The 22,109-nt window shown below is 35.3% G+C and overlaps 3 protein-coding genes across 4 annotated transcripts; all 3 read left to right on the top strand.

Annotated features, from left to right (window-relative positions):
• The first annotated feature begins 2,280 nt into the window (after positions 1-2,280).
• LOC135838417 (mucin-2-like) lies at positions 2,281-9,550 on the top strand. Its single transcript, XM_065354046.1, has 7 exons — positions 2,281-3,104; positions 3,195-3,425; positions 3,507-3,612; positions 3,713-3,972; positions 4,055-5,318; positions 5,428-5,972; positions 9,181-9,550. Exons 1-7 carry the CDS (start codon positions 3,009-3,011, stop codon positions 9,196-9,198), a joined length of 2,520 nt encoding a protein of 839 aa, XP_065210118.1. The 5' UTR covers positions 2,281-3,008; the 3' UTR covers positions 9,199-9,550.
• A 767-nt stretch (positions 9,551-10,317) lies between these two features.
• alc (5'-AMP-activated protein kinase subunit beta-1) lies at positions 10,318-12,048 on the top strand. The gene is made up of 6 exons (XM_065354047.1): positions 10,318-10,670; positions 10,876-11,021; positions 11,104-11,197; positions 11,308-11,425; positions 11,511-11,629; positions 11,713-12,048. The coding sequence occupies exons 1-6, from the start codon at positions 10,488-10,490 to the stop codon at positions 11,857-11,859; spliced, it is 807 nt and encodes a 268-aa protein (XP_065210119.1). The 5' UTR covers positions 10,318-10,487; the 3' UTR covers positions 11,860-12,048.
• A 4,242-nt stretch (positions 12,049-16,290) lies between these two features.
• LOC135838421 (uncharacterized) lies at positions 16,291-22,012 on the top strand. Of its 2 annotated transcripts, XM_065354054.1 has the most exons (3): positions 16,292-16,794; positions 16,881-16,963; positions 17,039-22,012. In XM_065354054.1, exon 3 carries the CDS (start codon positions 17,089-17,091, stop codon positions 21,514-21,516), a length of 4,428 nt encoding a protein of 1,475 aa, XP_065210126.1. In that variant the 5' UTR covers positions 16,292-16,794; positions 16,881-16,963; positions 17,039-17,088; the 3' UTR covers positions 21,517-22,012. The 2 variants fall into 2 exon arrangements, with proteins under 2 accessions (XP_065210125.1, XP_065210126.1); XM_065354053.1 differs by having other exon boundaries at positions 16,291-16,794; positions 16,881-22,012.
• The last annotated feature ends 97 nt before the right edge of the window (positions 22,013-22,109 follow it).

The following is a 22,109-nucleotide window of genomic DNA, read 5'->3' on the forward strand; positions in this document are numbered from 1 at the left end:
TAGTATTGACTTACTTTTTCATTTCAAAAATGTCCTTCTAAAAGGTCCTTCTTTTAGGTCTTGAAATTTTGTTTGACAGCTTGGATAAGAGGGTGGGGAGAGCTCAAAATATCCTAAAATTTGAAAATCACTAAATTTCATTCATTTTCAAACTTTTTGTTAGGTATCTCGTTCATTTTTTCAGCTCCAAAGCTTGATATCGTGAAGAATAATGTTGCCCCCCCCCCTTCAGAAGGGATTTAAAAAAAATGAATTATAAGTCCTAAAAATTGTAAAACCTTTGAAAATTTGCCTAATGTAGGGATTTTTTCAATCTCCAAATTAAAATAAACACTTGTTCTAAAATGTAAAAAAAAAAACTGAAATTTTCAAAAATTTTGGGACTTTTTCCCCTCTGAAAAAGTGAGTCATGTTCAAATTGGAGGGAGATACTTTGAGAGAGGTTCCCCTCCAATTTGAACACGACTGAGATTTTTGGGAAGAGGATGGTCTGAAATCCCCATAACCAAAGTTTTAGCTGCTCAAATTGGTTTTTCAATTTTTATCGAATTTTTGAAAATCCAAAATTACATTTTCGATTATTTATGTTTTTTTTAAATGTATATTTCTCCTTTTTGAGCTGTTCTGTAGCTTTCAGTATAATTCTCGATTTCTCCAGAATTTTTGAACTTCTTCAACAAACGTGGTAATTAATTTGGATAGTTGAAAATCAAGTTGTGGCTCATTTTCGACCTGTTGTAGTTTTTCAACGTTTTGACCCATTTCCAGGCAGACATCTCTGTAATGAAAAAATTCAAAAACCCAACCTGGTGTTCGCCAGGAAATAGGCAAAAATGTTGACTAACGGGTTGAAAATGAGTCACAACTCGATTTTTAGCTGTCCAAATTAATTTCTGAGTTTTTTCGAGAAATTCAAAAACTCCAGAGAAATCAAAAATCGCGATGGAAGCCCCAGAATTGCGATGGATATTGTGAAATTCGATTTATGGAAGTTGGTACTAGTTTAGTTTCACTGCCATACATTTTTTTTTCAAGTACGAATCGCTAAAAATGGCTAATTTTAAATTTTCAAAGATCCGTCAAAAATTGACAAATCAGTTCGGAAAACGCTGAAATTTCGGTTGCGAGAGTTTTACGTCATCATGCTCGTTCCAAAATTCGGTTTTTAGTTCGAATCGAAGATGGACTTTTTGTGAGTTCCCTTGTAAATGCTAAAGAACTTTCTAAGCATGAATTTACCTCTCCCCCCCCCCCCCCCGTCACAAGACCCCGAATCCTCGAAATTGATCGAGGGATCCTACTTTCAATTTTTTCTTCGAAAAATTCTCAAATTTTAAAATGAAAAATGTCGACTGTTTTGAAAATTTTTGAGAAACTTAAATCCTCCCCTCTTCTTTCCCGTGTCATTTGTTCTTCCGTGTTCATCTCATATACGAATTTTTACATAGTATGTAGAGTAGGATCGTCCTTAACTACATGGCAAAAAAAAATGTGCGATTTTTTCCGCTCCCACCCCCTGAAGTGGTGACCTCGGGTGAGAAAATAATTCCCTATTTTTTATTTTTTCTATTTTCGAAAAATTCGGGCTACAGTGGGCCCCTCAATTTTCAAATTTTTGAAAAAAACCTAATTCAAAGAAAAATTTTTGAAATTTCAAAATTTCGAGTTCCATCATCTCTAGAAGGTCCTTTTTGTGTAAAAAAGCCTCTCATGGCGATTTTAGCCCCCTCCCATTAAAACCAAGCTGACCCCCCCCCCCCAGAATAGCTGAAATTCGTATATCATGTGAGATGTCCTAAAATTGGTTGTTTTTGGTCTTTCCTCCTTCCAACCCCACAAAGTGGTGTCCTTTGGTGAGAAAATAATTCCCTATTTTTTATTTTTTCCATTTTCAAAAAATTCGGGTTGCGGTGGGCCCCTCAATTTTCAAAAATTTGAAAAAAACAAAACAGTTCGAAGAAAAATTTTTAAAATTTCAAAATTTCGAGTTCCATCGTCTCTAAAAGCTCCCTTTTGAGTAAAATAGAAGCTGACCCCACCAGAATAGCTGAAATTTGTATTTTAGCTTTTCTGGTGGGGTCAGCTGGGTTTTCATGGGAGGGGGCTAAAATCGTCATGAGAGTCTATTTTACTCAAAAGGGACCTTTTAGAGACGATGGAACTTAAAATTTTAAAATTTTAAAAATTTTTCTTTCGAATTGGTTTTTTTTCAAATTTTTTGAAAATTGAGGGGCCCACCGCAACCCGAATTTTTCGAAAATGAAAAAAAAATAGGGAATTATTTTCTCACCCGAGGTCACCGCTTTAGGGGGTGGGAGCGGAAAAAATCCCAACTTCAAAAATAAGGACCACCCTAATGTAGAGTGAAGGAGATCAGAATCTTTTTTTGGGGGGGAGTTTCAACTCCCCTCCCCCCCCCTTCATCTCATTCCTACCGATTCCATTTGCATGATGTTAAGTGAGGAAGAGAGGAGGGCTTGAAGCCTGGGTCAAGTTAAAATTGATTCATCAACTTGATACTTTCGGGATTTAATTTTTCATCTGAGAATAAACGCTTGAAATTCGAATTCTCTTCTTGATCCGAGAAATGCCAAAACGGTAATTTTTCATCATAATTATTGTGGTGTTTGTCGAGTTGTTTTTATTAAACCTTTCCGCAGGAAGGCCCTTTTTTGTGAAAATATTCCATAGGAGGATACTGACTCATTAATTATCGATACCGCGTCAGTCGAATCACGATCGGGGGGTGTAAAATTCTATTAAACTGATACATAACAAATTACTTCTGATGTCATTACTATGAAATATTCCGATATCATTTTGTCATGTGAATTGCCAGTGAAATGATGAATCTGTAACGATCGGAATACCTATCATAAAAAATGTAAACGTTTACAATAGGTCAATTTTTAAATTGTTGTAATTTTCAAGGATTTATTTTTGATTTATTTATTTATTTATTTATTTTATTTTTTTGGTAAAATTTTGTAATTAATGTACGATTAAATATGAGCTCGTCGGAGGTTTTGAGACACAACCGTTCGGGTTTGTTGAGTGCGGAAGATAACGAGTTGATTTTCAAACTAGTAGGTCAAGCTTGTCAGGTAAATTTTATTCGAATTTTAAAGTTGATAATTGAATGATAATTTATTATTCGTAAAATATTAATATTAGGTATTTTTAAATAATTTCAGACTTTATCCACGACTGTAATAGAATTACATCGTAACCTGGGTCCGAAAGGAGAAGGTGACTGGTCGAAGGAAGAAGTCGGTGTTTTGTGCCTGGTTCGAGATCTGATCAAGAAATGTCATTTCTTTCGAATATTTTGCCTGATTCGTAAACGAAAGGTTTGGGAGTATGTGATTCATAATCGAATGCGGTATTCTACTCCGGATCCTTTTCTTCATTTTTTTCAAGTTGAGGTTCGTATACCTATTTAATATTATTTTACTCTGTAAGCACTAAACAGTATTGCTTTTTTACTCGTTGTAATTTTTCTATAGGATTGTACGTACGCTTTTTACTTCGTTAGCGAACAAGAGGCAGCTCAAATGCATGAGATTTTAGTCCAAGTGTTGGATAATTACGATCGAAAACCGAACGTGACAGGTTAGTTTGAAAAAATCATTAAGTAGTTTAATTTTTCAATTGATGAAATTAATTTTATTATTTCATTTTTTTTTTTTTTTTTTTTTTTTTTTTGGTACAGAATACGATAAAATTCACGAGATAAATCCGCTCGTAGAAAGTCCTTCAAAATCTACTTTGAAATTGAACGGTAATGGAGGCAATCGTGAAAACGTCGGTCGCCGTTTGCTTAATTTTGGTAAACAGTTTCGTCGATTCAAGATGTTTTCGAAAAAAGACGACGAAGAGAAGAGGAAAAAAGCGCCAAAATTCGATATCTCTCCGCCTCGAGATTTCAAACACGTTTCTCACATCTGCGATTTCAAAGAAAGGATGAGTCAAGTGAGCATATTTCGTAAAACCGTTTGTGAATTAATATTATGTGGAGCGTTGCTTACGTATTTTTCTATTTTTATTTTTCTAGATCAAAACTGGCGATATGTGGAACGATAAAATGTCGTTGATGAATCCGTTATCGACATCGACGTCGACGTCGATATCGTCTCGCACAATTGGTCACGATACGAGTATTGCGCCTCCTCTACCGGAAAAAAAATCACCTCGGTTTGATCATCGAGTACTGGCTGCGGATGCTGCGAAATTCGACTTCGGTAATAAAAAAAATAACTATCTTCATGCTAGCCAAGCTTCAGATACCGCACCTCCTCTTCCTGAGAAAAAATCGCCTCGTCCGGCTCGTCGTGAACCTGCTCCGATGCAATACCAGTTCAACGCATCTTTCAAACCTTCTTCGCCTACTTCTAAAACCGCTCCTCAACAATCGCCAACGTATCGATCTCTAGACGAAGATGGTAATCCATTCAACAGACCTAGTATTTCGGCAGCCAACACGTCTCATCGTGTTTCTACCTCGACTTCGATATGTTTCGGCAACGATAGGATGCAATGTGACTTTACAGCGACCCTATCGCCTTCTAATGCGTTGAAAAATTCACCTCGTTTGGCTCGCGACTCGTCCAGATTCAAGTTCCCCGGCGAAGATAATTTTCGATCTGAGGAGTTGCCCGATTGGGCGGAAAATACGACTAAATCGTCTCGACTGAATCGTCAGTACTCGATTCCGAAACCGTACAGTGTCGATTCCGGACATTACAATATTATCGAAGCGGCCAGACGTTCTGTGGTGAATGATTCGGTATGTCCTCCTATTTCTAGTCCGTCGTACTCGTCGTCGAATGAGAAAAACACTCATCGGCGTGCTTCGGAGTTTCCTCTGTATCAGAATTTCATCGACGAATCCATCAACTCTCCTCACGTTTTTCTGGTTGAAAACAAGTTACCGAAGAAGTACGAGTACAGGAATCATGTGACTCGATCGCCCCCTCCGCCGTATATTGTTTCGGCCGAATTGAAACCATCGGCTGGGTTGATCGAGAAATCGTATCTGAATTGTTCTTCGAATGATGTATCGGCATCGACGTACGAGACTTTACCACCTCCTCGTCCGGTTACGAAAAACAATTCGCATAAATCCGAACCTGCTACAACGCAATGCGTTTATGATGTGGTTACAGCTCCTCCTAGACCGATCATTGCTCCTCCGCCGGCGTTGGATGCTTCTTCGTGCAACAAGGTGGAGGAACAGACGTCGTCTAATTTGAATAGTCGAACGAATACAACTTCGGTTAACTATCGGTCGCAAACGTGTGCTGCTGAAAATGTTCGAAGTGAGTTTAATTTTGAGAATTAGCTTATCAATAAAAAAAAAACATGTTCATATTCAGTGGTAGATTTAGATACTGTGTTAGTAAGCGAATTGTTTGATGGTGTTTTCAGAAATGGAGCCGAAGCCGTATGCAATGAACACTCCCACGACTGCTCATCAGTATCTGCCTTCATCTTGTTCAACTGTTCCATCGAATCGATTTCCTGATCCAAAGAACACTCCCACAACTGCTCATCAGTACCTGCCTTCAATTTGTTCAATTGTTCCATCAAATCGATTTCCTGATGCAAAGAACACTCCTTCGACTGCTCATCAGTATCTACCTTCAACTTGTTCAACCGTTCCATCGAATCGATTTCCTGATACAAAGAATTCTCCCACGACTGCTCATCAGTATCTGCCTTCAACTTGTTCAACCGTTTCATCAAATCGATTTCCTGATACAAAGAACTCTCCCACGACTGCTCATCAGTATCTGCCTTCAGCGTGTTCAACTGTTCCATCAAATCGATTTCCCGATGCAATGAACACTCCCACGACTGCTCATCAGTATCTGCCTTCAACTTGTCCGACTGTTCCATCAAATAGATTTCATGGACATCGTGCTCTTCCGGTTTCTTTAATCGCTGATATCAACAGAGGAGTTAAATTGAAAGTAAATCTTACACTTGTTAAAATTGTTATTCGGAATCGTTGTGTTGATAGCAATTATTTTATGATCAAATTCGTAATCTTGAACATGATGTACAGGGTGTGCAAAAATATCGAGTACCTACCCTTACAAATATTTTTGACGAAAGTTTGGGCTGGTCACAATGAATAATAATAATGATAGCACATGATTGGTTGTGAGACTGGAGTGATAACATTCCACCAATCATATGCATCAATTTCACGTTGCCCACCTATATTTTTATTTGAAAACTTTCTTCAGGGTACTCGATATTTTTGCACACTCTGTACTAGGGCCCATAGTCCACAATTCAAGTAGCAAAAAGGGCTCTAGAAATCAAAGGCTTTAGATAATACGTACAGTAAGTAGGGTGAAACTGCCTTTAATTCGGATTTTGGCTTTTGTGGTGTTTCTCGTTTAGTAAGTAGGCACTGCCAAATGAAGATTTTTTGAGGAATCTTTGATTTTTTTCTACTTAGGTACCTACCTGTAATAAATTGGTTTATTTTTCCAAATTAGAAAAAAGTTCGCATCTGATGAAAATGAGTTGGGAAAAAATAGAACTGGGGGGGGGGGTCAAGGGTTTCCAAAAAGGTACAAAAATTCTAAAATTGAAGATGAATTCTCGTCTTGACTGGTTTTGAGCACTTTTGAATAATTTTGAGCACGAAATTGAACCAGATAATTTCTAAAAATCAATTGAATTTTGGGCTGAAATTTTTCAAAAATGCTCGCTAAAAATTTATTATGAACTAATTTTCAGCTCAAAATTCTTCAAAAATGCTTTGAAAACATTTCTTGGAAAATGTTGAATTTACTTTTCGCAAAATTTCAACTCATTTTGATAGCGAAGTCATATGACATTTTTTTTCGAAAATTTTAGAAATTATGGCTCAATTTTGGTCTCAAAATTCTTCAAAAAGGTTCAAGAAAAGTTTTTTTTTTTTGAAAATTTATTGAATTCGTCGCGAAATTTTGATCCATTTTGATAAATTGTATGACACTTTTGAAAATCTCAAAAATCAGAAATACCCCAATTTCAAGTCGAAAATTTTTTTCAACTGCTCAAAACAACAGTTCAGTTGAAATTCTTGAATTTCACGTGAAATTTAAACAGATTTTGATAAGTCAAATGACGCTTTTTTGAAACATCGCAAAAAAAAACCATGATACAATTTTGGCCTCAAAATTATTCAATGAGGCCCAAAAAAACATTTTCTAGAATGCCATACAACCTATCAAAATGGGTTAAAATTTCGCAGTAAATTCAGGTTTTTCCACCAAAATGTTTTTTGAGAATTTTAAATGAAATTTTAGGTGAAATTTGCTTCCTATAATTTTCAGAATTATTCAAATGCGACCTATCAAAATGTGTTAAAATTTCACTCGATAAATATTCTAGAATTTCTTTTTCAATTGAAATACTTAATGGAACTTTGAACTCAAAATTATTTAAAATTCTCAAAAAACGAATTCGTGGAAAAATTAGAATTTATTGCGAATTTTTAATCGCATTTTAAACCAAACATTCGACAAAAATGCTCGAAAAACATTTCCATTGAAATTCTTGAATTTCACGTGAATTTTCAATATTTTTTGATCGGTGACGTGACACTTGTCTTTTGAAAAATCCTGAAAATTGTAGAAGGCAATTTTCACTTGAATTCTTCTAAAATTCTCAAAAAATATTTCGGTGATACAATTTGAACTTTTCGCGAAATTTCAACTCATTTTGAGAAATCGAATGACGTTTTAGGATATCCCAAAAGTCATGCCACTATTTTGAGCTTGAAATTTTTCAGAAATACTCCCAGAAACATACTCGTCGAAATATTTAGATTTTTTACGAAATTAGAATACATTTTGATGTGTAGAAATTACAAAATTATTCATGATCCAATTTTGGGCTTAAAATGTTTCAAAACTGATTGAAAAGCATTTGCGTTGAAATATTTCAATTTGTCGTGTAATTTAAGTCGAAGGAACCGGAGCAAAATTTTTATGGACAACTTTCGGTCAAAAAAGTCTCTTCTGGAGGGTTTTTTGCGTGTGTGGGGGGGGGGGGTGAATCTTATGGACTTAGAGGGAGGGACCTGAGCTTGAGGCGTATGTTTTTTTTTTAATTCAGAACGACTTTTATTTCATGTAATGAGGTTTGATTTCGTATCGTTTGGATTGAAATCTTCAAAGAAAAGTGAATCTGAACTGACGGTAGGGAGGATGGTAGAATGGAATTCCACCTCCTCCCACCTCACTCTTGAATTCGTCAAAAACTTGGCAAATTTTCAAAAATGATGAATGACGATGATCATTTATTTTGTTTGGTGAAATGTGAGCTTAAACCGAGGGAGATTTTTTTTTAAAATTGAAAAAACTGTCAAGAAAAGTCGATAAATTTAGTGGGTTTGTTTTTTTTACACGGATTTTGGCAGATTTTTGAGAATCTGGATTTATTTGGCAGATTTAAAATCCACGATAATCTACTAGGATAGTATAGCTTTTGAAAATGGATTTTGGATTTTACTTGAAGAGAGAAGACTTCTGATGTTTTGAACGTTTGTGGTGGGGATCTAAAAAAACGAGATTCAAAAAACGTCCAAAAACCAGATTTTGGAATATCCGTGTAAAAAAACCAAACTTGGTGATTTTAACAATATCTTAAAAAGTTGACCAAACTATTCATTTTAACAAAATTTCAAAAATTTGAACAGACATTTCAAAGTTTTGAATGTTTTGACAGAAGTATCCAAAATCAAAAATTCCCAACTTCAAGTTTCCAAAAATTCGGTGGAAAAATCAATTATTTTTCAATTCTTGCGAATACCTATCAATCAGCAAAATTGTAACCCTCACGAAAAAATCTCAGATTTCGTTCCTGTTTTTAATGACTTGCGCCAAATTTTGGGAATTGCTATCGAAATTTTTCCAATGACAAAAATGCTCGTAAGGTTTCAGTGTTCAAGTTCTGTTTGAATAAATTTCTAATAGAAGTCATAGCTCTTCTACACAGTTGGATTTTTTTTCAGAAAGGGCATAACACCTCAGAAAAAAACAACCTTTGAAAAAATGAAACACCAGCTTACTTTTCTCTAAGTATTCCTCGATTACGATTCGATCATAAAATTGGTATTACATTCACTTACTATGAGACTATTAACATCACTTTTAATTGTATTTTTTAAATTTGCAGCCCGTTGAAAGGAAATGAGAATTGGAAGAAATTTTCTCTGCGAACGATTTGTCATAGGTATTGGGAAGTTGATTTGAATTTATTTCTGAAAGCAGTGAAAGCTGATTCAACTGTAGTGACGTTCTGTAATCTCTGGTCTTCCAATTTATAATTATTACGTATTTTTGTATGTAATCGTCACCAATTTGAACTATGACTGAACGTGAGTCAACTTGCGTGGATGGTGAATAAGGTCGACGGAATGAAGTCGTCAATGTTTATGTATCAGGTAAAAGACAGATTAAATGATTAATTCGACGTGAAATGAATCGTTATAATATATTTTGTCTAATTGATTTGTAAATGAATAAAAACGATTGTTTTGGGCCTATATTGATTCATTATCTGAAAGCATGATTTTTTAGATTGATGGAGCGAAATGTTGCTTGGCTTCTTTTTGTTGATCGCTGGAACGAGTTTTATTTCTTTGATTAAAAAAAAGAAAGATGTTGCTCTCGTTTTCTTCTTGACTATTGAACTAAGTACATATTTCTTTGTTGAAAATTTTGGACAGGTGGTGGTGCGTTGGACATTTCTTCTGCGTCAATTTTTTTTTCTGATTTTGTTTGCATGGGCGATGGACATAATTGTTATTTTCATCTTCTTAGTTCTCTGTCTCTTTTCTGAAAAATCTGCCAAAATCCGTATTACAAGAACAATTATCTTTGCTATAAGTATTACTATTTCATTTTTCAATTTTAAAAATAAAAATATTACGAATTTGATGGGACAAAATGGAACTAAAACTGAAAGTGAAAATGAAGAATGAAGAAACTAAAACAATATAGAAGTTTTCCAATTTCCGTCACTATTTTAAATTTTTCGAGCCCACCCATTGTCAACTCTGAACTCTCAACTCTTCAGAATTCAATATCAAATATAATTTTTTTCACAAAAATTTTAGTTTTTCCGGTGACTTCAATGACGTAATAGAAACCATCTTTCTCACGAACCAATCAAAAACGTTCATAAACCTCTGCTACATTATTACGCCGATAGATAGCGTTGTAATCCCTATGTTGCCAAATCTCCAACGACTTTCTCCTTCGTCGATCGTTGTTGACAACATGGTGATACTAGAAGAAAAACAACAATAAAACTTGGCTGTTCTTTATCGCGATAATTGAATAATTTGGATCTAATTTCTCGCGAAAAGTGTTTAATTATTAATTAAGAGTACCATTTAACGGATCATCGACCCTGGTCGAAATCATGATCACTAAATAATCCATCTGCACGTATGTACCTCGTATTATAGGCTATATAAAATGGGTAACGCTGGAAGCAACTCCAGGGAGAGGCATAAGTCTTGCGATTTAGATATCATCTCGCCTCATAGAGATTCTCAAAGTCAAGCTTTCATATTCGATAAAAGCTCCGAGAATTCAGCTTATCAAGAACCTAGTATCGAAGAAGATGTGTCATACTGTGATAAACAACATCTTTCAGTGGTAAGAAAAATATACATGTAGTACCTTTACGCGGATGAATATTCTTTATCTGGTGTAGACATTGGATGTCGCTGATGATAATGAGATATTTTTACACTAGTTTATTATTTACTTTCGTATCACTCGACACTTGATTTCTTATTCATACATACGTGTCTGTCTATGAAGTTGGAGCTAACGTGGTCGTTGATTCGTTATGTTACAGGACGATCCCACTTTGCTTCAGCATTCCACAGATGGAAACGATAAATCGGGCTTATTACCTACCGTTTTCAAATGGGAAGGTGGTGGAAAAGATGTAGCCATCAGTGGGACGTTTTCCGACTGGAGACCAGTTCCTATGGTCAAAAGGTATGTCTACGTATGGATTCTATTGATCTGAGAATTTAAAATAATATACCTAGAATTGATTTCAAATTTTATTTTATTCCAGTCATGGTGATTTTGTTACAATAATCGATCTTCCTGAAGGCGAACACGAGTATAAGTTTTGCGTCGACGGAGAATGGAAATGTGATCCTACCAATGTATGTATTTTTTTCGATGACCTTATGACGTTGGATTTAATTCACTCTATACGACGACGACGACGTACAAACGGTTATAAATAATATATAATCCATCTTACGTTTTACAGAAAATAATTGATAACGGTGTAGGATCGAAAAATAATGTAGTTACCGTTAAGAATACCGACTTCGAAGTATTTCAAGCTTTAGACATGGATAGTGAAAATTCCAGTTCTTCTAATCAAGGTTAGCGTCAACTTTTTTCATTTTATATATCATCAAATGTAATGTTTTCGAAGTCGTTATTTATTGTGAAATTTTACCTCAACAGCTAGCGAATATTCTCAAGAAATTCCAGCTCTTCAAAAACCTTGGGAAAGAATGCACGGACCTCCTATTTTACCCCCTCATCTTTTGCAGATTATTTTGAATAAGGATACGCCGCTCTCTGTAAGTAAACACCTTAACTTGGATTATTATATTTTACCTACGTTATATTTTTTGGGCTAAAAAAATTGATCCCTTTTGTACAGTGCGAACCGACTTTATTACCAGAACCAAACCACGTAATGTTAAACCATTTGTATGCGCTTTCAATTAAAGATGGTGTCATGGTATTAAGTGCTACTCATCGTTACCGTAAAAAATACGTTACAACTTTACTATATAAGCCTATATAAGGTATTTATACTATCCTAATGTATTTTTAAACCCTTCTATTTACAATTTTAAATGAAAAAAAGAAAGTTTTAATATTTTTTAAAGCTCGTCGGTTTGTATTGCTTGTTTTGTATTTGTACTGTATTTTTCCTCTTTTTTTTCTCTTTTTTTTTTTTGGATGAAGTAAAAATAAAATATTTATTTGGGGATATGTTACGTATATTATTAATGTTGATGAATTTTTTTTTTAATTGCGTGAAGTGTGTGAACGTGAACCTTCGTACGATTACGAAGAAGGAATTTGCATTGTTTAGAGTTCGAGATAAGAAAGTTTTTTGTAGCACTGTTTCCCTGTTCCCAGCTAGAATATGTCGTTATGTAGTGAATTTTTGTTTATTATTATTTATCGTGTGTTTTATCGATATTTTTCTAAATTTCTTTGTCCTTGAAGATAGCGAAAAAAAATTCAGAAGGTCGAGGAAATGCGCAAAAAGATCAGTCGGTAGTGAAAACTTTTTGTGAACGTAAATTCGTGGTGAGGTGTCGAAAACAATTTTAAGAATTTGAATTCAATTTTAGAATTTTTTATTGTCTAAACTATTGAATGTTGTAGCACTTTGAGAATATTGAAGGAAGAATGAAAGTGATGCACGGACGATTGAAGAGTGACAAAGGGAGGGTTAAAGTCCAGATATTATTTTGTCAAATCGCAGGTGGATGGGATGCAATTGAAAAATTCGCATTTTTTTGAACTTCTTATTTTCGAGAAATGATTCAAATTTGCAGGTGAAATTTCTTTTTGAAATTTTCATATGTATTTTTTTTGCTCAAAAGTGGCAATTTTAAAATTGTAAAAATTCAAAAGATAGCCATCTGAAAAATGTAGAACAAAATTTCACCAGATTGCTCTAGGAAGATGGGAGTTGGTATAATAAACCCTATTTTCGAATAGCCGAATCGATTAGAAACAGTTTCAAACCATTTTGAGCAGTTCTGGAGCCTCCAGAAAATTTTTATTATGTACACATTGACGTAAATTTTTACTTGAGGAAGTTGCAAAGCTAAAATTCTAAATATACTCCAATTTCAGCGTACTGAGTCGACTAGAGGGGATTTCCAGTCGGGTTGGAGCCACCGGTGGTATTTTGGAACTTCATTTCGTCAAATTTTATAATTTTTTGGGGGGAGCTGAAATTTCTAAAAGGTTCCAAAGCGGTCTGAAACTATTTCTAGTGTATTTTGAATGTTGAAAGGAGGGTATAAGTAAATTTTAGCTTTGCAACTTTTTTTGGGAAAAAGTTTTGTGAAAATTTCAATATTCAAAAATTTGCTGGAGGCTCCAGAACTGCTCAAAATGGTTCGAAACCGTTTCCATTCGATTTGGTGAGTCGAAAATAGGGCAAATATCAAATTTCAGCTTTCTAAGTTGACTTGGTAAAATTTTGATTTTTAAAATTTTTTTGGCTCAAATTTGATCATAAAAAAATTGACTAAAAATCGAAAAATATGCTTCAGTTCTTGGAAATTTTGGCCGATGTATTTTTCCGAGGTCTTTCGAATTAGTTTTTTATTCGATTAAAAAACCGTTTCCATTCGATTTGGTGAATCGAAAATAGGGCAAATATCAAATTTCAGCTTTTTAAGTCAACTTGGTAAAATTTTTATTTTTTTGGCTGAAATTTGATCATGAAAAAATTTACCAAAAATCGAAAAATATGCTTGAGTTCTTGAAATTTTGGCTGATGAACATAAATTATTTTTCCAAGACCTTTCGAATTAGTTTTTTATTCGGATGAAAACTTTTTCTGCGGGTTGATATGCCTGAAAGGATACCTCCTTTATAAGATGAGTTTCAGACCAAGTGGCGACTTTTGGATAGAGTAAAAAAAATATGCTAAAATTCATCAAAACCAGGGCTTTTTTGTGGGGGAGCGCTGGGGTGCTGCGTCCCCCCCCTCAGGAAAGTTCGAAAAAATCGAAACATTGCCATAAAAACTAAAAAAAAAATGAAAGAATTTTTAAAAAATTTAAATAAATAAATTTTGGTAACTTTCTCAAAAAATTTTGATTTTTTTTGGTTCAAAATTATCTAAATACAAAATTTGCCAAGGTTGTCACATTGAAAATTTTAAATTATGTGATATTATGTACTTGAAGAAATGAAGAACAAAAAAAATGATCAAAATTTTCTATTTCAACTGTGTTCAAAATTTTTCATTTCAAAAAAGTTCAAAATTTTTTTGGTATTTCAAAAAAATTCAAAAAAATTTTCAAATTAAAAAAATCTAGGTAGATATTTAGATTTTTTTCTTGCAACAGTGGGGGTGAGGTATGAGAATTAGAGACTTGTAACTCTTCAATTTAGTCGTGTCTCCTCGCCCCCCCCCTTAGGAAAAAAATACTTTACAAAGGCCTGAATTCAAAACCATTTGGTCTTCAAGCGATAAATTTCAAAAATTTTCCTGAGAAAAGTGGGAGTGGGACTGGACTGGACTGGACAATCAGATTATGGTACTTGGGAAAAAATTGAATTTGTACATAGTAATCTTCCATTTTTGAACAAAGAGCGTCCTTTTCAATTTACTCAAAAATATTCTGGTAATTTCCAAAATCCAATGTACATTTGGCCTTAAAATTTCATCAGCTGAACATTTTTCGAATGTTTTTATGAATTTTTCTAAAAGACTCGCAAAGGAAAAATTTAATGCTCCAAAATTTCAATCTCTTTTTATTCAACTTCTTCAACAAATTACGAAAAATAGGAATAAAATAGAGTAAAAGTAACACCAAGTTTTTCAATATTGATCAAATTATTATTTTGGAAATTTCTAAAAAAAAAAAAAAAAAAAAAAATTGAAATTTTTGCGAATTACTTAACAATATGTTTATGTTTTAGAATTTTAAAAAGCTCGCTTTGAATAAAATAGAATTTTGTGTAGGGAAAAAATCAATATTTGAAAATTAGTTGAAATTTTATTTCGGAATTTGAACGAGGAATTGAGATGCAAATTTCTCATTTCGATGTAAGAATTAAAAAATTACTAAAATTTAAAAAAAAATCAAATTCCAAAATCAAAATCGAAAACCCTCGTTTTATTTTACCACATTTTTCTACAATTTTGTCGAGATAAAAAAATGTTCCTCGTGATTTGTTGAAGTTGCTGAAAAAGGGAATGAAATGTTGCCTCTTGAAACGTAAAATTTTTCTTTTGTAGGTCTTGAGAAAAAATTTCTATTAACTTGGTTGCATTTTTGGCTTCGGAAATCAAAAACAACATAAGGTTTTGGAGAAAATTAAGGAAAATCCTCAATTACTAAAATAAGTAGAGTAGGTAATCACTAGGGCTGAGAAAAATATTTTATATCGTATTGTTTTGTAGTATACTAGATAAGGTGTGGTATATCCAACATAGTTTTACGTTTCATAAAATTTCGAGTCGATTGAGCTCCATTATGTTAGAGAATATATTTTGGTATATTTTAGGCATTAATGCATATTTAGCATATTTTGGGCTTTTTTAGGGAATATTTGGCAATATTCAACAATTTTCACTTTGGAGAATATTTTAAGAAATACTCAAAAAACAGGCAAAATTTTCTAAACTCAAAAAATTAAAGTTTGAAAAATGGAGAATTTGTTTTCTAAAAAATCAAAAATTATGCTAATTTTGATGGAAATGATGGAATTTCTTATTCATTTACCTAAAATATCACATATCAACAAAATGAAAGAGGGAATGAAATTCTTTTTCAAATAATACCCATATTGTAAGGGGAATTTTTTTTGCATACTTCGGGTTTTTAGGGAATATTTTTACATAGGTATTTCACGTTTTTTTGGAAATATTTATAGGGAATATTTTAGCATTTTTTAAATATCTCAGCCCTAGTAGTAATCACTTAGATTACATTTTTTTTTTAATTTCAATTTCACAATCTGATTGTTCAGTTTCAGTTCAATTTTTCCCATGAAAATTCTTGAAATAATTTGTCCGTTGATCTACTGCCAGGCATTGAAGGATTAATTTTTATTTTTGTAATTCAACATTGAACAGAATATCCAAGTGGCCATTTGGAGATTTTACTGCATCAACTATCAAATGATTTTTTCCAAAATTAATGGTCTGTTTCTCCATTTGTGATGAGTTAGAAATGAAGTTGGTGGGAGATCTCAATATATTATTAAACGTTGAATTTGAAACTCGATACCTAATACTTACCTATGTTGGCATTGATGATTGTTGGCTATGTTCCTTTGATATCTGATGAAAATTTTTAATTTTGGTAAAAAAAAATTGAGTTCATTTTATAAACAGAAAAAAACCTGTGAAAAAAAAGTCAACTTTTTTTTCACAGATTTTTTTTCTGTTTATAAAATGAACTCAATTTTTTTTACCAAAATTAAAAATTTTCATCAGTGATCAGATATCAAAGGACTTTTGATTTTTAAATTTCAAACTCAAAAGTCCAAGTCTCAACTTGACCCATTCAATTCAAATTCAAATTTTAAACTGGACTGGAGAACTGAGAAGACCTTACAAAATTGAAATTCGTAAAAAAATGCAGCATCTGCATCTGCCATATGTCTGCCATCCTTTGAGTAAAAGCTGCCAAGCTGCCAGCTGCCATCAATCATCACTTCATCAGCTGAGATCTAACTAAGAACAGATTATAGTTCCTATTTGCACCACGTCACAGGAAGCGCTGCTGTTCTCTAAATATTTCTACCAATAGAAACAAACAACGAGAAGCCATAATAAAGCGCGATTTCCTTTTCTTTCGTTTCGTTTTGCTTCATCTGCTCCGCTCTGATCGTGATAATTTTACTATTTTGTCGAATTATTACTTTATTAGTGAAATTTTATTGTGAAAAGTTATGAAAGTGCGTACTGTACGTTGAGAATACTACACATTCGAAGTTTTTTATTCTATCGTCCATCGATGGTAATCCACTAGTAAGTTATTTCTGATACTATTCTTCACCATGATCATTTTTGCACCTTCGTAGTACTACTGTGTATCTTGATTTTTCACGATCCAGGTTCCATGATCGTCGTTCGACTCGCGTTGTTATTCGTACATCAATCATCCGATTCTCGCAGCAACAACAGCAGTAAACCATTAGTAAGTTATGTCCGATACCGAACCCCACCATGATCATTTGCACCTCGGTAGTGCTAACGCATTTACATAATCTAGGTTCCATACTCGTCGATCGACTCGTATCCGGTGACTCGTCATCATCAGAAATGTCTTCTATCAAACTAGCGACGACGACGGGGATACCAATCGGAGCAGATTTGCTACAAGACGTCATCAGCAGCAATATCCTGCATTTCCTGGACCAAGAGTTTGGTAAATTCGAAGAACAGGCGAAAAACTGCGACCGTTATACCATCCTAGATCTCAGACTACCGGTTCGTATAATCGAGTTATTCTTGAAACTGTTTCAATTATGTGTGGATAATCCAGTGCTGCGACAGAACATCGATAGCGTCGAACTATTCGCGAAAATATTCCTGCTCATGAGATCGCATTTCAAAGCCCAGTGTCCGTGCGGTTTAGACGTCGACTGGGAAGCTGAAAAAGAATGTGAGGATGACGACGGCGATGATGATGATGTAGACGAAGACGACGATTGGGGCGATTGCGGTGAATCGGATCCTTTGAAACGGTTTCTTCATTTTATCAAGCAGCAAGAGGCTAAAGCCAGTATCGGTTTGAAAGACGCTTCGAATAAAAAACTAGTCAAGAATTTGAAACACGTCAGCGATTGGTTTCTCGAACTAGATGGTACGTTGATCTGCGAAATTTGTAATTTCAAGTGCAAGAAGTATAACGACGTAGTGGCACATTCCAAACAACCAAGTCACGATAGAAATTTGGATATTTTCAAAGAAAACGAGTCCTTTGCCGCGTTCCCCGATGCGAAAATCGAATCTTACGGATGTAAAGCTTGTAAATCCGAGTACAGTACGTTTAATTCGCTGGTTAAACATTTCGATAAAAGTCAACATCGAGATGTGGTGAAAAAACTCCCGGTTGGCGTTACCGTCTCGAAAGATGATAATGGTCGTACCAAGAACGATGCTAAACCGACGATTACGGTCACGAAAGTTGATAAGAATGATGCTAATTCGAAACCTACCAGTACCAAGACGAATGATTCGACCGAAGGTAAAAAAGCAGTGGTTAAAATCAACTATAAAGCGAAGGTTACGAATGCTACAGCCAGTACTGTCCAGTCTACTGATAACGTCAAGTCTCAGACGAATAACGTAGCCAAAGTGGAAACGAAACCTGGTTCTCAAACGAAGCCAACGAACACCAAAGCTGAGACTAAACCAGTGAAAGTTTCGAATGCAACGACAACAGTCGAATCCAAACCACTCGCTGATACTTCTAAATCTAAAGTCAAACCGTCCAAACCAGATGAACCGAAGACAGCCTCGAATACTTCTACGTCCAAAACCAAAACCGTTGCTGCTGCGAAGAAAAAACCAGAATACAGTTTGAAATTCATCGTATCGAACGGCTCGTCGGGTAAATATTGCCAAATCTGCGATTGGGATCTGCCAGACGAAGAAGCAATCGTATCCCATGCCAAAGGGACCGATGGATCCGATCACGCTAAATTGATGTCTGTTTTCGAATCGAATCAAGAATACGTTAAAACGTCCATCAATTGCGACAATTTCGTTTGCATGTTATGCTGCGAACATGCCGAAGATATTTACGAATTAACGTGTCACTTCAAGAGTAAAGATCACAAAGCTACGGTTAAATCGAAAACAGCGTCTCCTGAGGCACCAACGACGCCTAAAGCTGATCAAAAACCAGCTGCCGGAGCTGCTGCTAAAGCTGGTCAAAAACCAGCAGCTAAAGTAACTACTCAACCAGCGTCTAAATCTGATCAAAAATCAGCTGCCAAAGTTACTCCTCAACCAGCATCTAAACCTGATCAAAAACCAGCACCCAAAACTACACCTCAACCAGCTCCAAAACCAGCACCTAAACTCACCTTGAACAGTTTGAAACTGAAGGACAGTGATAGTAAATTCTTACGTCAGAAATCGAATAAAATCCAATGTATCGTTTGCGACGTGACTCTAAACGTATTGGGCGACGTTACCGAACACTTTAACGACCAGCTGCATTCTCAAAACGTGTCGGAATTCACCAAACACGAAGAATACGTAGAATTACCCAACGCTAAAGCCAGCTCGTTCAATTGCTTGAAATGTAACTCGGTTTTCAACACGTTCGTCGATATTCTCACCCATTGCAAAGAACACATCGAACCTCCCAAACCAACCAACCCACTCGACTCGATCAAGTTGAAAAAATCCGACGAAAAATTCATCTCGAAGGGTAAAACGGAGAAAAGCCTGAAATGCAACCTGTGCGACAAAGAACTACCCACCGAATCGGCCGTTATCTCGCATACCGGTAGCTCGAACCATGTGAAAAATTACAACATGTTTATCAAGAACGAACCCTACTGCGTAGCTAATAAAACATCTTGTTCGTTATGCGAGCACAACTGTCACGATCTGGCTGCTTTGGTTAAGCATTTCAAAACCGATACCCATCAGAAAACCGCCGTCAAGGGTAAAAAAACCCAAACGCAGGCCCCCATTCATATACCATCTTACGCGAAGCCTAAATTAGACCAGATTGTCGATATCCCTGAGGTGATCGATTCGCCCAAGAGTTTAGCACCGAAGAAGAGTAAAAAAATCGAGGAAGGTTCGGTTCGTAAATCTAGACTGCAGCTTTTATCGATGGGTGATTTGAATTTAGAGGAGTTAATGTCCTACGAGCAGTTCCCGATGAAGAGACCAGATAATAGTTACGTGATCGCTAAAAATGATCTTTTTTATTGTCGTATTTGCGACGTAGATCTACCAGCTGCTGAAGTAGCCGCTCATATGAACGGTGCCAGTCATAGAATTAACGTAGAAGTGTTCGAGTCTTTGCAATGTTACGTTTTATCGACACCTGAATCGGAATACGTTCAATGCACGATGTGTAAAGTAACCTTCGACCACGTGCACCAGCTGGTTAAACATTTCCGAGAAACATTACACGGTAAACCGGTTAACCTTGAGAAACCCAAACCATCGGTACCTGTTCCTCCCACTGAAGATCAAGTTGATACGTCTGAGCAGCAACAGAACACCCCTACAGAGGCTGAAATACCCCCAGCTTGCGATTCTGATCCAGCTCCGGCCACCGATGTGGTCGAAAACAAAGTCGAAGAGGAGAAATCTAGTCCACCGCCGCCGAAACCCGTTAGAATACCGAAAAGCGATCGTAAACATATTTTCAGACTGGGTGGAACGCTCGTACAGTGCAATCTTTGTAATACGAAACTAGCCGATAACGAAGCTCTCGAGGCACACGTCAATAATCTGAACCATATAAAAAACTCGACCGTTTACTTGGAAAACGAACAGCTGATTAAGCAGTTGGACAGCGTCGGTTCATTGTTCGAGTGTACGTCGTGTGCTTTTAACGGCGATCTCAGCAAAGTAATTAAACATTGTAAGAAAAAGCAACATTTGGCTGCTAAAGGATGCAACGTCGAAGATATCTCCGACGACGAGATGCTGGAAGACGACGAAGACGACGTTGATCCTACGATAAACGAGTTCGATTTCAAATGTATCACGATGAAGAACGGTATCGTCAGGTGTAAATTATGTCACAATAAGTTAACCGGAGTTAAGAACTTATTGGAGCATATGAATAGCGAAAATCACAAGATGTCTTCGGATATTTACAAGCAAAACGAACCGTTCATCGAACAATTCGACGAACTAGAGTTTAGCTACAAATGTATCATTTGCGAGGTGATTTTTACTCGACTCGATACGATGATCAGACATTTCACCGAAGAAGGTCACGTTCCTATAAACGATACAAACGAATCACCACCTACTGCCTCGAATAACGATATTGGTGATCGATTCGATGTAACGTCCAGTGATTTCGAATGCTACCTGTGTTCGGTAACGTTCAACGGATTTGCTGCTCTATCCAAGCATTGTTATTCGCCCCAACACGAAGTCCTCAAAAACCTGATCCAATCTGATCAGAACGAGATCCCTTATAATATCACCATCGTCGACTACCAGTACCATTGCAACGCTTGTAATATCCGTTTACTCAATAAAGCCCTCATGGAGAAACATCAAAGTAAAAGGATCCATAAAGATTCGGTTACGTTCTACAATCGAGAAGTAAATTCGTCCAATGTGATCGAAATCGTCGGATACGAGTACCTGTGTAACTTATGCTGGTTCCCGATGTACAGCGCTGCCGAGTTAGCCAATCACGAACGCAGCAATACGCACAAAAGTGGTAAAAACTTCGACGATGTTTGGCGTTTCAACGAGCGACATTTGATTATGTGCCAGAGTATGTATAAAGTGCGATGTAAACTGTGCGAAAAAACTATCGGTATCGAGAAACTGATTAAACATTGTACATCTCGAGACCATCGATTGAAATTTATCGCTAATTATTCGGAGGAAAGTTCCCAAGATCGGTTTATCGTTTGGAAAAACGCGTCTCAGTATTGTACCCTTTGTGATTGTAAATTAATCAACGAGCATAATTTAGTCAACCACGTTAATAGCGCTAAACATAAATTGAAATTGTTACAAAATTAATTACCCGAGTATCGGATGTCGGTTCTTCATTTTGAATTAACCGGTCGCGTTGATTATTAGTAATGTACAATAATGTACTATTTTTCCCCCCATTTTGACCTCATCAGTATTTTTTTCCAGAGTATTACAAACGATTTGAAAATTTTGTCAGATCGATTATGAGACATCCGGTACTTACGGGTGTTGTAACAATTTCAAGAACTGATTTTTTTTTTTTTCAATTTGTTATGTTTTCCTATGATTTTTTGCGACGTTTTATTGTTCCTTCATTGGTATTGTAGATTTAAGTCGTGTTATTAGTAATTTATATAAGATGAATGGGTTTTCTTACGACGACGATTCTGTTGAAAGTATTATTCTTACCATTAGGGTTCTTGAACACATTTTTTTTTTCATTTTTTTAATGTTTTCAATTTAATTATACTATTTATAGGTACGAGTTTAAACGTTATCCGTCATGTTTTTTAAAACTAAATATATTTTTCTCAAATTTTTCCATGTTTTGTATTCAATTACTTAACATATGGAATTTCTTCGAAGGGTAGTATAAAATTTTAGGATGATTTAATTTGATAAAATATTTAATATTTTTG

The sequence above is a fragment of the Planococcus citri genome, chromosome 3 (assembly GCF_950023065.1).
Source record: "Planococcus citri chromosome 3, ihPlaCitr1.1, whole genome shotgun sequence".
NCBI lineage: Eukaryota > Metazoa > Arthropoda > Insecta > Hemiptera > Pseudococcidae > Planococcus > Planococcus citri.

Bases quoted from the DNA above. Each gene is read 5' to 3' on its own strand.
- LOC135838417 (XM_065354046.1), top strand. From the start codon at position 3,009: ATGAGCTCGTCGGAGGTTTTGAGACACAACCGTTCGGGTTTGTTGAGT. The intron at 3,105-3,194 runs GTAAATTTTATT...AAATAATTTCAG, and splicing joins TAGTAGGTCAAGCTTGTCAG to ACTTTATCCACGACTGTAAT. The intron at 5,319-5,427 runs GTGAGTTTAATT...TGGTGTTTTCAG, and splicing joins TGCTGCTGAAAATGTTCGAA to AAATGGAGCCGAAGCCGTAT.
- alc (XM_065354047.1), top strand. From the start codon at position 10,488: ATGGGTAACGCTGGAAGCAACTCCAGGGAGAGGCATAAGTCTTGCGAT. The intron at 10,671-10,875 runs GTAAGAAAAATA...GTTATGTTACAG, and splicing joins ATAAACAACATCTTTCAGTG to GACGATCCCACTTTGCTTCA. The intron at 11,630-11,712 runs GTAAGTAAACAC...CCTTTTGTACAG, and splicing joins ATAAGGATACGCCGCTCTCT to TGCGAACCGACTTTATTACC.
- LOC135838421 (XM_065354053.1), top strand. From the start codon at position 16,993: ATGATCATTTGCACCTCGGTAGTGCTAACGCATTTACATAATCTAGGT.